At 41.3% G+C, this 14,439-nt stretch overlaps 1 protein-coding gene across 2 annotated transcripts in view; it reads right to left on the bottom strand.

The window, feature by feature from the left end:
* PTPN4 (protein tyrosine phosphatase, non-receptor type 4) overlaps positions 1–14,439 on the bottom strand; it is a 179,377-nt gene that overhangs the window by 61,689 nt on the left and 103,249 nt on the right. For both annotated transcript variants that reach the window (XR_002098532.1, XM_019522616.1), the window contains exons 10-11: positions 9,229–9,292; positions 888–1,060 (exon numbers count right to left, since the gene is read on the bottom strand). Coding sequence is in view for 1 of the 2 variants with exons in the window: in XM_019522616.1 (XP_019378161.1) it covers positions 888–1,060; positions 9,229–9,292 (237 nt within the window). In the remaining variant the exon portion in view is untranslated. The remainder of the gene's footprint in view (positions 1–887; positions 1,061–9,228; positions 9,293–14,439) is intronic.

Genomic DNA, 14,439 nt, shown 5'->3' on the forward strand with positions numbered 1-14,439 from the left:
TGTGTGCGACTAACAGAAATAAAGCCTGCCAATCACCTGTAACAAAATTCTAAATGCTTCAGTTTTATTTTTAAAAACTCCCTCAGTTAAAAGGGAATTTTAAAAGCATGAATCATTGTCATTTCAGCATTATAACATGTAATTAGTTAGGTGTCAGACCTATACACAACTGAAATAACTACACTCACGCTCTGACAATATTAACATCTAAACTGTTTTCAACATAGGTTCACAACAACCTACTGCTTACAGCAGTTGCTAGTTATTAACGTATTTCTTAGCTTAGATTGCATGTCAGTACACACCCTACTTGGTGGGCTGAAGTAGTTTTTAAAGTTTTTAAAATCTTTGGCTGATAGATTATGAAGTTCTGAGACAAGATATGTTGAGTTCATTCATACCTTCCTAGATGAGGATCACCTTTCTGGATGCAACCAAGATCTACACCTTAAAGGACTGAATCTAAATGTGTCAGCCTGGTATCAGTTCCTGATCTGGAAATAATAAAATTCTAAGATGTTGTAGATAAGAAATGCTTTCATGACGTAAGCATGGATGATGCAAGTTTGTGGCATCTAATAAGCAGCACAGATTACTAACGCCAAGTTATCTCTATTATAATGCTACAATATGATATGCAAGGACATTCAAGCCTCATTAATCATTATTTCCCCATTTCATTTATTTTCTGATGGTGAAAGTATTAAAATGACATATACCTGAGAATGAAGCCAAAGAAAAACAGCACTAAGAGATCCCACAACTACTTTAATTGTGGCATTTTTTAATGAAGCCCACTAGTAGCAGCCTACATTTACTGATGCATCTCACAGGTTTTGTTGACACCCCTCCCCGCCGCCCCTCCAGATATCACAACCAGCACTTACCAGTATCGGAACTTTGAACCCAAAGTAAAATAATGTGCAAAAAAGTTCTTCTGAGGGGGTAGAGGTCTGTCCAGTCGGAAGAAAGTGTGATGCTCAACACAAGCCTTCCACAAATTCTTACAGGCTCGATAATTCACCATATTGAAACCTAGTAATGTTTCTCTAGATTCATGCTAAAAAAAGAGAAAAGGTTTGACTTCAGAGAAATTAAAATGCTTTCCGATAATGTTAAAAAAATTAAAGACAATAATTATTTTTCATTTTGTAAACACTTTCCAGAAGTGGTACAAAGAATTCTGTTCCAAAATATGTTTCAAGTGGGGTTATCCCAATTTTACATATCTTAAAGCTTTTTGCAGAATCAGAGAATCACAGAGCAGCAGGGCTGGAAGAGACCTCCAGAGATCATCTAGTTCAGGGGTTCTCAAAGTTTTTATGCCACTGTCTGATAAACCAGGGCCTGGAAGCAGCCATGGCCTGGCAAACCGTAGCCCAGTCACAGCTGACTGTGGCCCAAATTTCCGGCTGGCAGACAGGTAAGGCTACCTGCACCCCAGGTGGGGGTGGTAAGCCAAACCCTGCACTGCCACGGGCCCTGCAAAAGGAGCCATGGCCTCTCCACCTGGCTATGGGGGGCTGCAGTTTGCCGGTCTGCGGCCACTTCCAGTCCAGCAGCCAACTGTGCTGCAGACTGGCACTGGGCCACGGCCCAGGGATTGAGAACCCCTGATCTAGTTTAATCCCCTGCCTGTGGCAGGATCGTTCCTATTCAAACTGTCCTAGAAAAATCCATAATTTAAACTCTTTGTAAAACTACTGTCAACCCTGACAGAACACAAGACATTAATACTCTAACCTGCCCCAGGTAAAGCAGAGGAACCACAGGAAATTACAAGCTTGTGTTTAAACCCATTTTGCTCATAATTATTACACTCATTTTCCCTTAAATGGGCCTGTTCTCAGTATACTACAATGCTGAAAACTTTTTCTGGAAAGATGGCAAGCTCTTAGCCATTAAACTGTGATTCTGTAAAAGAGAAAAGAGCTGCCATGCACCTGGCGCCCTTGGCCAAGATCCCAACAACAGTGAGGTACGAAATGAGATTTAATCCTGGCACTGGAGAACAGGAGAGACAGTAAACTGGTATGCATGCCACATGTGAACGTTTAAGAACAGTAAGCCTAAGTACAGACATTTGGGAGATTAAATGGGGTTCAAAATGGTTGTCCGATTTAAACTTAGCTCATCCTGGGGTGCTGACCATCCATTTACAAACTTGGTCTTCGTGACCAGCAATCAGTCCAAACCTGCAACTGTACAGAAGTTCCATGCATACAACCCGGTCTAAAAGTTACAGAACCCGGTTTAAGATAAAACCTGGATCAAACTTATTTGATTTAGGTCAAATTTGTGCATGGAATTTCTGTACACTTTCCCTATGCGTCCCCAAGGCAGGCAGAAGCCAGCCACTGACCCCAGCCCCAAAACTGCTCTTTTCACCCGCTGGACTTATTGGGCTACTTTTTGCTTCCCACCTCCCACCGGCCCAGCCAACCCTCTCAACCCCCATCCCACAAACCACTCAGGGTACAGCCACTTTTATGAGCATTCACTGCTGCCAGAGCCAACAAGTAAGTCCTGGTGCAGGGAGAGGTGGGGTGGGAGGGATAAATGTGGCCTCTGATTCCCCCCCACCCCCACCCCCAAGCCCTCCATGGACACTGCCAGACACTTCTAGACCCCAGCAAAATCCTGTGGGTTTGCAGTTCCTGCCTGCTCCAATGCAGTTCATGCCTAGCCCCCTACCACCCGGGCAGACCCCCAAGCCCCTCCAGCCTGCTGGACCCCCAACCCCCTGCTAGCCACCTCCACCCACCAAGCCTGACCTACCTGATGTTGGGCAGCCCATTTGAACTGATTTAACTTCCCCCTAATACCCCAAATGTCTGCACTTAGCTTAAGACGGTGCAACTATTTTTGCTAAGCTGAAGGAGATTCAAGCTTGCATGAATAAAACTTTTACGGCACTTACAAATAGGGAGAAAGAACCCAGGTAGCAGGTGCTGGAGGGGTCAAGCAAGCTGCATATGACTGTTTCTACCCACGGTCCTTCAAAGGAGATCAACAAGACAACCTGGCTCTCTTGCATACAGAAGGCTGGGTTTAGTGCAATGCCCCTGCCCACTTCTACCTGGTGCAGCATCCTACTTCAGGAAACTTTAAAGAACTCCCAACCTCGCCCAATCAACTAAGATTCATTCCTCCCTCATGCAACCATTCCTTTACTTTTGGTGCAGTGTTGGATTACAAAATGAGAGTTCTCTTCTCCCTTTACAGTAGCCTTCCAAAATACCTAGGCTTGGCAGGATTCGATTTTTATCAGTAAACACCGATAAATATTGATTTCACCTCACACTCACAGACCGACAAAAAAAATCTCCATTGTTAATAGTTTAAATTTACAGAAAGAGGATGCAAGACAAATGATGATTGATGATGACAGGGGGAGCAGTCTTACCGAACCGTGCTGACTGCAGTTTGTACTGCAACTCCCAGAAACCCCAGGGGCCTGGGAACAAAGGAAGAGGAAGAGACAAAGCAGAAGAGGGAGCTATGGGTGAGCAAAGCTTGGAGTGGTGGCTGCTCTGCCACCCAGCTGGCAGCAGTTCTATAGTAGTAATGTCACAGCAAGCAGCTAAACTGCATTATAATAGTAATATACTATTGTTAATAAATTGTCTGCCCCCATGCTCCTAATTTCACACAATCCTGAAAATTTAAATTGATAAAAAATAAAAATAAATGCTTAGAAATACAAATCAAATTCTGCCAAGCCTAAAAATAGCAAATAGGAAGCTGTCATTACAAAATACTAAGCAAGACCCTGCACCCAGTCCCAAAGTAAAAGTAGATAATTAAGGAGCAAACTGGATCTACATTTCATAAGTAGCATATCTGAATTATTTACAGCAGGATTCTACAAGTTTTTAAAATGTGTGTGGGGGGCGTAAAAAATTCAATATCATCATCATATTTAGTAATTCACAAAAACTAAAAATTTTTATTGACTCTTTAAAGATAGATGAGATGCAATAGTTACATTTCACCAAAATAATTATTCTGTCAGATTCGGTTTGACCTACTAACCATTTTCCCTCAAAAAAGCTATCAGCTGGGCAATGATGTTTTAGTAATCCATCCTCTGACAAAGCAAGTCAGATCTCAGACTGGCTACATTTATACAGATGCTCCTTTGCTTCCAATTCACAAGAGCTGAGATAACTTAAAGGGTGCCTCACCTAAAAGCCTGGAATTTCGAGACTGTTCAAGCACAAGTTCCCCTCATGGGGCAGAAGTACTGGCCTGACAGTCCTCCCGTTCTTGGGAAGAGAATTTTCAAGGCCATGTCCTGAAAGCAAACTGGCATCCTCAGCCAGGCAGCACTGCTCCAAGTGGACTGGCTCCTCAGCCAATGCAGCTGCTTCTGCAACCTACTGCAGGTTAGCTCAGGTTTGCTCATTTAGCTCTGCTGTTTCAGGGGCAATTAGCCTACTCAGCCAGCTCACAGTGCTTCACAGAGGTGGTCACACAGCTGCTGGTTCAAAAGATAGCCTGTGCAGGGCTGTGCAGCCTACTTGGGCTTCCAGACATGGGCTAAATGACATAAATTCAGAAGGGAGACTTATGTGATGCTAAGACACCCTATCACCCAATTCAAATTAGGTCCAGTTTCCCAATACAAGGAATAGGCAGAGTGAGGCACTTAAGGAAGGGATTTACAGGAACTAGTGTCCTTAGTGGATAGTTTCCCAAGGTAGCCAATAGGAAAGTCCAAGGAGGCAGGTAGGACCAACAACCCACCTCTCAGAGAATTAGGCACCAACTCTGGGCATAAGAGCGCCACCTCCCAGGATCATAGCTGTGAACCCCCTCTGGGAGTTAGGTGGCTAATGCAGGTTTTCACCATCTTCCTTGCACAAAGCAGCACAGCAGTTACTGGTGCTGCCTTAATATCAATTTGCCTAATGATTACAACAATCCCCAGAGGGCTTTTAAACCCCCCTGTTCTGCTTCTTAAAACTAGAATTTAAATGTATATCACCCACTTCCTTCCAGAGAGACTGCCCTAACTGCTGGTTCCAAAATGGGAAGGTGAAAAAAGGATGCTGTAACCTAGTCGCTGGCAAGAATTCAGTGGCCGTGCACAAGTCCACCAGAAAAAACAAATTAGGTACCTGCAGGACTAGACCACAAGTGAGCAGAGATTTTGAGTGCTTGTAGTACCTACACTGGTGAATACCCTTTGTGAATCTAGCGCAGAGTGCTTTTGTAAGATGGGGCCAGAGAAAGGAATAGAAGCGCAAAGTAAAGGTCTGTCATCCCTGACACACTATTCGTTTCTTACTGAAGTAGATTCTAATGAGAAACATACACAGCCTATAAAATCCTTTTGTAATGGACTTAGCAAGCAATGTCATTTATTAAGCAAATGTTTGCCTTTTAAGTAAAAAGGAACACATTGAACTAACAACTCAAATAGATCATTAATCTAAATATCTCCCTGACGTCCCATATGCAGAGGGCCTGCAAGATAGGACTCAAAGCTGCAAGAGTCACTATAAAAAAAAATAAAAGAAAAAAAAAGAAGATGAAAGGAAATAATCCCACAGTGCAAATTCTCGGTACATAAGTGGACACGGATGTGGTGCGTGTCCAATCTCCATGCAGGTACATACTAAATAACTGGCTCTGCCACTAATAACTGTAACTAAGGGAGTTTTAATGGTGAAAATGTATTAGCTTTCTTAGTTATTCTGACTTTCTTCCAATGGCTTACTTACACACAGATTCTTTACTTGTATTAATGCCGTATAATGCTGAGTTAGAGAAATTAATAAGCAATTAAAAAGTGAGGTCCCTGGATTTTTGAAGCAGACTGCTGTAATTAAAATATCTGATTAGTATTTGAGCTATTAAAAAATCAGATAGAGCTATTTTAAAATAAAATCTGCAAGACATCGTGATAAATTGTTGAAATATGTATCTCTGTCGAAACTAATTTAACATCATAAAGTAGTGGGGCAAACCTTTTTGGCAGGTGTGTCATCATAAATTAGCCCTGCACCACACTAATCCCTTTCTTTTACTTAATAATCTGCTCATCCTTCTGCTCCCTGCCCTATCCTCCCTGACCAAGCTGCTGCTCTACTTCCTGCTTCCTTCCCTCTATTATTTGTACATATACACGTAACGCCAAGGAGAAAATTATGAAACTGCTTGCATTTTTGTTTTTGCTGTTTGTTCCTGGGGTGCTGGATGAGGTCGGTTGGTTGGTTGGTTGGTTTTTTTAAGTAACAGAGCTAAGCATTACCTGGTGGACAGTATGTCTTGGATTTTTATAGGAGTAAAAGTTTGGGTAGGGAGCACAAATTCTAGACTGACAAACTGTTTCTATGTTCATGAGATTTAAAAAGTCAAATTCAAGCTTCCTATTTATTTGGCTATACATACCTAGGAAGAAATGAAAGCAAAATCTTTGTGATTTAGGTGCATCTGATAAGCAGACCTTAAAATCACAGCATGAGGAAATGTATTTCTTATACAGATAAGGTGTCTCAATGAGGAATGGGGGATGTTGTGCAGAACTACGTTCTGCCATATGTAACGAGATGCATTACATAGGAAGTACTGACAAATAGAAGGACAGAGAAGTTATGCTTGTGTCAGCCTAATGACCCTGCTCAGATCTAGTAAATACACACCATTGCACACACACTCAACCAAAAAGGTATGGGTCAGCAGGGGCCTGGCACAATACCATTCCCTTCATTCATAATATTCAAAATACAACACAGTGAATTCTTATCTAACTGCTGCTTAACTATGGCAATCCTAGATGTTGAAAGGGTCTGAAGATTAACTACCCCACTCCCAATGACTTCCATGGAAATTCTGCATACAGACCACGAGCCAAAATTTAATCTTTGGCCTCTTAGGCTGGTTCCAGATGCGTAGGCATGTGTGATTTGTGGCACCGCAAACCACAAGTGTTGCATGTTAAACCAGGTGCAGCACTGCTAATTGGCAGAACTGGGGCAAAATATGCGACTGGGATTTCCTGGTAGCAAATTAAAAAAAACTGAGAAAAAGAGCAGCGCAAAGCACACCAAAGTGCTGTGTGCCGGGACAAATGTGAAGACGGGGGAGCAGGCAGCCCAGCCCCATCTCTACGTGCTGCAAAGCCCTTGCGCTGAGCCACCCTGCACCCCAGCCAGCCCCATCTCAGAAGGCTGCCTGCTCCCCCATCTCAAGGCACTGTGCCCCAGACAACTGGCTGTCGCACAGCATGCCTCAAGACAGGGGCTCCACATGCCTCAGTGTGGGGGCCTCTTTAGCACAGCCCCCACCCTGAGGCTGCCTGCTCCCCCATCTTGAGGCATCCTAGGCAACCGTGGAGTGGGTGGCTATGGCACAGGCTGCCTCAGTGTGGGGACTCCGCAGCAAAGGCAGGGGAGCAGGCAGTCCTGGGCTGCCAGCTTCCCCATCTCCACGGGCCACTCTCCAGTTGGCTGGCGCAAAGGGTACCTCAGCCCGGGGGCTGCCTCCCACCTAGCCCCACGCTGAGGCAACCTGTGCCCCAGCCAGCCTCCACTGCAGCACATGGGGCAGCAGGACAATGTGTCCTGCTGCAAATTGCATGAGCAGGGGTGTGCACTGCAGTAGTCTTAGTGCTGCTGCAAACACGTGTCCCTGCTCATGAGGACATGAGGTTAATTTGCTATTCAAAACTGACTTCTATATCCTAAACAGTACTTAGCCTACACGTTACACTGCTAAGATGGTAACAAGTCTGAGCCTAGTGACTAACCTCAATTCCTCCCTCTCCATCTCAACTCAGGCTGTTAAATATCCATTGCATTTCTTTCATATACTATGCAAAATAAATTGCTTCTTGTCAATACCTATTGAAAATCCAGGGTTCTCCTTTTTGGACCACTGTAACTTCCACCTTGTTAGCCTTAGCAGCACTCCCCACACTTAAGTTGGACTCATCAATTCTCACTCTTCCGGCCTGACCCCAGCACTTCCTTCACTTAGCCTGACAGCGCCTGAATCAATTTTCAACTCCTCAGCTTGTTCGAAAGCTGTTTTTAGAGCTGTATCACTGGTCACCAGCCACTCTCCTGTCAAAACCTGCAGTTTACCCATCTGCACTGTGTAGTCTTCCTTTCTCTCCCCAAACAATCACTTCCCATACTGACTTTCTCCTTGCAAAATCTTTTGATAGCATGCATCTCTTGATCCTCCTCAAAAATCAAACATTTCTTGCTACTCAATTATTCTGCAGTCTGTGATCCTCTGATAAATAAAACATTCAGAAAGACCTATTCTCATAGACCATATCTGACATGTCAACTACATCAACCTACTCTTGCAGGGTTTTTGGTTGTAGCCATGTTGGTCTAAGCACATAGGCAGGCAAGATTCTTTGGGTAGATGTGATATGTTTTATTAGACCCAATGGGTAGTTGGAACTAAGTTCTTTGCAAGCTTTCAGGCACAAGTACTCTTCTTCAGGCATAGGGTGTCTGCTGTTGTTCTGATATCTCCAACTCTTAGTGTACATTTCTCCAATTTTTTCCCACTGCCTTTGCCCGCTTTCTTCTCTGGCATACTATTTTATAATCAACTTAGACTGTTAATGCTTTCAGGCACGGACCGAGTCAAGACCACAAGTTAAATATCAGGCAATCTGATGACGACAGGTAGCAAAAATGTTGCATCACTGCCACCAAAATGCATACATTCTTGGTTTAAGTTTTCAAAGACTTAAATTTGCAATTTCAAAAGGCAGCATTATTACAACACCACACTATTTAGAACTGTGTTAGGGATTACCAGTTTTCCATTAGAATGTAAATGGGAAAATGCCATTTATGTTGATAATGTCAGCTACAAAAAAAATTAACATTTCACAATGTTTTACTTACAAACATAAGTACTTCCAAACCAATACAAAAATAACCTCTGATTTAACTTGGATTTTGCTGAAAACAAAGTTTAAATAAAAGCCATGTTTTATTTTCAGATTGCTTTATTTCTTACTGATTTAAGATCAGCTCATAGGATACAGTCAATTTCCACATATGGAATTGAAAAATTTTATAATATTTAAGAGAACTCAATCAAAACAATGTATAGCCAGAAATCAGATGCAAATGAATGTTGTATCATAGGTAAACACATAAGTTCAAACACAGAGTAAAGATAATGATGACTAAATGTGGAAATTTGTTTTTTGTAATTTTCATGAGACCAAATTTTAAGATTAATACTCACCAATTCTTTCCTAAGTTGAATAAAAAACTGTTTGCACTTAAAAGAAATTTTTACAATCTTCAACCTAAATGAAAAATAAAAACAGAATATTTTAAACACTTAGTATACAGATTCATATTAAATACTTATAGTACACAAACTGGTTCTTTTTTTGAGAGAACTAATTTAATCTTCATTACTATAAGATTTCATTTGACAAAAATTAACTGAAATAAATTAATAGCTACATATAACAGCTTGCACAGTTTGAGATTTGTTAACCATATATTAAAATTCCCAAAGAATTAAATGTCTTGCACCTTGCTTTACTGTGCAGGCTAGCAAACATAAGTTTCTCCAGTATTTCCATTCTAAACTAAAAGGCAGTCACTAGTGTTTCACCAGTGTTGACCCTGAAAGAAATTTAGGAGTCAGAGAGTTACTTCAGAGAGTCTGTTCTTAGTAAAATGAGTCCTCCAAAGAAGTGAATGCAAAAGCAAAAATTAAAATATTCAGATTATGAATATTTATATCAAAGAAAGAATAATACAATACATATCTAGATATACTTTTACAAGCCAAAAGAAATAAGCATTCTACGTTTTAAAATCTTAGGAATTCCTAGCAAGTGGCCATGCTGTTAGGGAGATCTTGCCCAAATTCAGAGACTAAAGTTGTAAGAAGCACTGGATCTTCGCTGTGCCTGCAAACAGGAACCTCGCCCTCACCAAAGGATGCCAGAGGAATGTCTAGCAGAACACTAGGCATGTCTACATGTTCCTTAATGTGCTTTTGCTACTGTGCATTATATATAGTACCTCTAATGTGTGGTACCAGATAAATATGCATATTAGGTTGCCCTAATGCACAGAAGTGAAAGCACATGCTTTTTTAGTGACACTTAATGTGTAGTAGCCTATTTTTACCGAGCATTAGCATATTACCATGGTTTTTGACGTGATGCCGTAATGCACAGTAAAATAGGCTACTGCGCATTAAAGTGCATGTGTAGACGCACCCAGTGAACCCCCTTTTATCCCCTCCCTCAAACAAAGCCATACCACACCACTTGCTCAGAACAAGATGAATATGGTCAGAAAAGCAAGGTTCTTGTGTCATCATGGTCAGACTAGAACACACTGACCTACACTACCACCTTGCCTGGAGTGTCTTCTTGCTTCCGACTAAGATCCTTTTATACTACTTTCCTTAGCCTCAGTTACGCTAATTTGGCCTAAATTAACAGCCTGTGGCAGGGTGGGCAAAGTCTGGTCCATGATGGACTCCATTTCCCACAGGTAAAAGCTATAAGCCTATCACCATTGGATAGTATTCTTCTGCCAAGATACGCAATATTCAGAGCGTACAAGTCCTGGATACTTCTGATAATGGAGTTTTTTGGTAACAGAACATTATTTTGGTCAAGAATTAAAGCTCGTTTACAACAAAACCTGATATGGTAGTACCAACAACTCTAGATTTCCATATTAACTTCTCTCAGCCAAATTAAAATGGAACTATACTCATGATGCTGCAAGCTGGGCACAGGACGAGAACATCAAACTACTTCTGTCAGCCATGACTAGTAGAAGGGATTCTGACAATATTCATGAACTCCAAAGCAGAATAGAATACAGATAGCCCTCACTGTACCACTGAATTGCAAACTTATCAGGGAAATAAGTTACCTTTTACTATATACCTGCACAATGTGTAGTAGAAACAAAAGGTCTGTACAAAAGGTTTTGACTATGACCAAAACTTCTGGGAGCACTAGATTACAATACTTAATACTGGCTCTGTAAGGTTAGCAAATGGAAACCTGTTTTCTGTTAGTAAAGTGAACAGAGAGCATTTTTAAGACACATGGTGAGTTATTTTCCTAATTAAGAATATACATCAATAAGACATGTTGTCGGTATGACTGCTTCAAATGTTTATGGCATTACAATTTGACACATTAAATTATAAAGGATTAAGCACTCTTTCTGTATTAAAGCTTTCTTTCCACTCCTTTTGTCTTTTGCAATTTTACTATTAGAGAGACAATGGCATGTATTCTATTGATATATTGGTAATTTTCAGAAAATTATTCCAGGTGTGTTTCTTTCTCTATATTGTTAGCCCTTAATGGGTTCTCTATTATTATAAAAGCTGCTACCACATTCTCAATAATTTCTACCCAAATGGGGCTTATAATCTATAACTACAACACCCAAGTAATACATGTGAATCCAACTCATAACACAAATGGTGACTTAAAAAAACAAGAGAGAAGCTGGTTCTGAAATTGTGGGATGGGGGAAAGACAGCTGTGATGAAATTAGCTTCAAGCAAAAGCAACAGAGAAGAAAAATGAATTACAGCCTAAACTAGTATTGTCAGGAGCAAGCTGAGATTCATTTTGTAAAATTAAATGCATATTTTAAGGAAGAACAGACTATTTCAAATGTACCTTAAAAAAAAATCCTTTCCCAGAACAATTAAACTGTCTCCCAATTCCAATATGCCACACGTCAGAGCAGCTTCGTAGAATAGCAGAACATCTGAAAATGGATTTGAAGACTGGAATTCATTTTGCAGCATGTCCTGCTGTGTTTTACTAGTTAAGGCCATTTTAAAGCATTTTTCTAGTCTCCTAAGCCAACAAGAAACTCATATGAATTACGTACTGGAGGCTGCCTCCTTGTTACTGAGATAAATCTTTCATTTGATCAAGTGGAATCCCTATGGCAGGTCAAGGATCAAGCTGAACGGTACACTCTGACCAATGTTAACAACTTTTTATATTTCCATTGTCTATTTTAATGTGAATTATAAGGAATTGAGGGTTGGGAAAATCTTGAAATGTCTGAGATAATAAAAGTAGGTCCTTTGTATTAAACCTGAAATACAGGCCCTAAGACCTAGCAAGTTCTTTCTGTGAATGCCTCTATTTGCTTATTCCTGTTTAAGTTGGTAGCCTCTTACTGCTGATGCATGCACCTATTGTCACCCTGCACCCTTGCATCTGAAGAAAAAGATGCAAGTTTGCTGAAATACAAAGAACTGAAAACTTTATCCCTGTTTTTCTACTCAGGATACAAATAAATGCCTGTTAGGAAAATAAAAACGATCCTATAATGCCTTAAATTAAATTTCTTCAATGTTCTCCCATAGTAATGTCATTGTTTCTACAATACTCTCTCACAAAAGCCTTCGTACGTGAAAGCTCATATCACAAGTTTGGAGGAAATCCATTGCTTTCTCCTTTTTATTCAAGCACACCACACAACCAAAGAAGGAAGAACTAATCACTGGGCAAACTTGCATTAAGTTCATTTGCAGAAATTTCTATTGTAGCTCTGTCTTTTAAAAATTATGCAGAGGAAAAAGTCTAGAGGTTTTCACACATTTATGGGCTGTTTCCTATATATCTTGACTTTTTGGAATCCGAGAAAAAAGTAGGGTTGGAAGAGACCTCAGGAAGTTTCCTCCAATCTAACTTCCAGCTCAAGGAAGATCCTCTATTACTAAACCATCTCTGTTGAGTGTTGGTCTAACCTGCTCTTGAAAACATCCACAGAGAGAGATTCCACAACCTCTCCAGGTAGAACTGGGCCCCTCGCTACAGAAAGGATGTAGACAATTGGAGAGAGTCCAGCGGAGAGCAACAGAAATGGTTCAAGGGCTGGAGAACATGACTTCTGAGGAAGGGCTGAGGGAACTGGGCCGATTTAGTCTGCAGAAGGGAAGACTGAGAGGGGATTGACTAGCAGCCTTCAACTCCCTGCAGAGGGCTTACAAAGAGGACGGAGCTGACTATTCCCAGTGGGGGCAGATGACAGAACAAGGAGCAATGGGCTCAAGTTGCAGTGAGGGAGGTTTAGGTTAGATTTTAGGAAAAACTCTCTCCCAAGGAAGATAGCAAAGCACTGGAACAGGTTAGTTAAGAGAGGCTGTGGAACCTCCATCCTTAAAAGACTAAGAACCAGCTAGACAAAGCCTTGGCTGGGACAAATCGAGTTGGGGCTGGTCCTGCTTTGAGCAGGGGGCTGGACTTGACCTCCTGAGGTCCCATCCCATAGACTTTGACATTCGTTTTAAAAACCTTGACATGACCCATGCTATTTTGAGGCCTTAAGATGAGGAGCAACTTACCCAGGTGACCTACTTAGGTGAACTACGTAACTGCTTACATAACTGAACTAGTTAGCAGTGCAAAAAGCGGGTAACACAGTAACGGGGTGAGAGTTGCTGTGAGAGGGTGATTGGTGAGAGTCGCTGACATCATTCTATGTGAAGTCTTGTCAACACGTGGAAAGAAAAAAAATTGTAGAACATATAAATAGCTATTGAATCAACTTAACTCTTGGGAAGCTGGAAACCTGAGAAGACACGTTGCTGTTGTGGTTGTGACCTGCCAGTGCTGTGACAATGTCTGGCCAGCTGAGTTACTGCATCACACGAAAGGCCTACATAAGCACATCCCTGTAAATGTAAACTGTCTAGTTTGTTCGATATTTCTTATGTGCTTAATACATTTTGGATTTAAAGCCATAATAGCTTTGATAATCAATTAATCTATTCATGCCACCCCCTTTAATTGAGTGTAACATCCTAACTCAAATATTCTGATTCTATCTGGTCCATAGACTAAATCCCTCCACAAAAGGACTGGCCTGGTCAGGCCAGGATGCCATCCAGCCCATTTTATGCAGCATATTTTTGTTGGTCTCCCAGCACACTAGCAGGCTGCAGCAGACTCTTAGGGAATCACTGTATTAAACAATATCAAAAACAGAACAAACCCCTGGGGAACCCCACCTGACACCTCTTCCCATGTAGACTTTGAGCCACTGATGACCACCCATTGACCATGATGATCCAACCAGTTTTGTATCTGCCTTACAATACTTTTTTCTCGTCTGTATGTCCTTACATTGTTAATGACAATGTTGGGGGAAACAAGTGTTGAAATAATACCCATGCCAGGACAGACCCCTAGGGAACCCTCCTCAATACTTTCTTCTGGATTGAGTCTTAGCTAGATAGTTTCATACATACATCAATCTCAGCTCAGCTCTTGTTTTGTGATTCTGCCTTGGAAAACAGTGTTACAAGTAAAAACACAGTTGAGTGTTACCAGGGTACTGAAAACCACTGCAGATGATGCTGCCTCAGTAGTACCACACATGGATATTTATTTCCTTGTTTCTTCATATGCCACACTCCTCAAAAAAAAAAAAAAAA

Source organism: Gavialis gangeticus, unplaced genomic scaffold (assembly GCF_001723915.1).
Source record: "Gavialis gangeticus isolate Ggan-Ray unplaced genomic scaffold, GavGan_comp1, whole genome shotgun sequence".
Taxonomy (NCBI): Eukaryota; Metazoa; Chordata; order Crocodylia; family Gavialidae; genus Gavialis; species Gavialis gangeticus.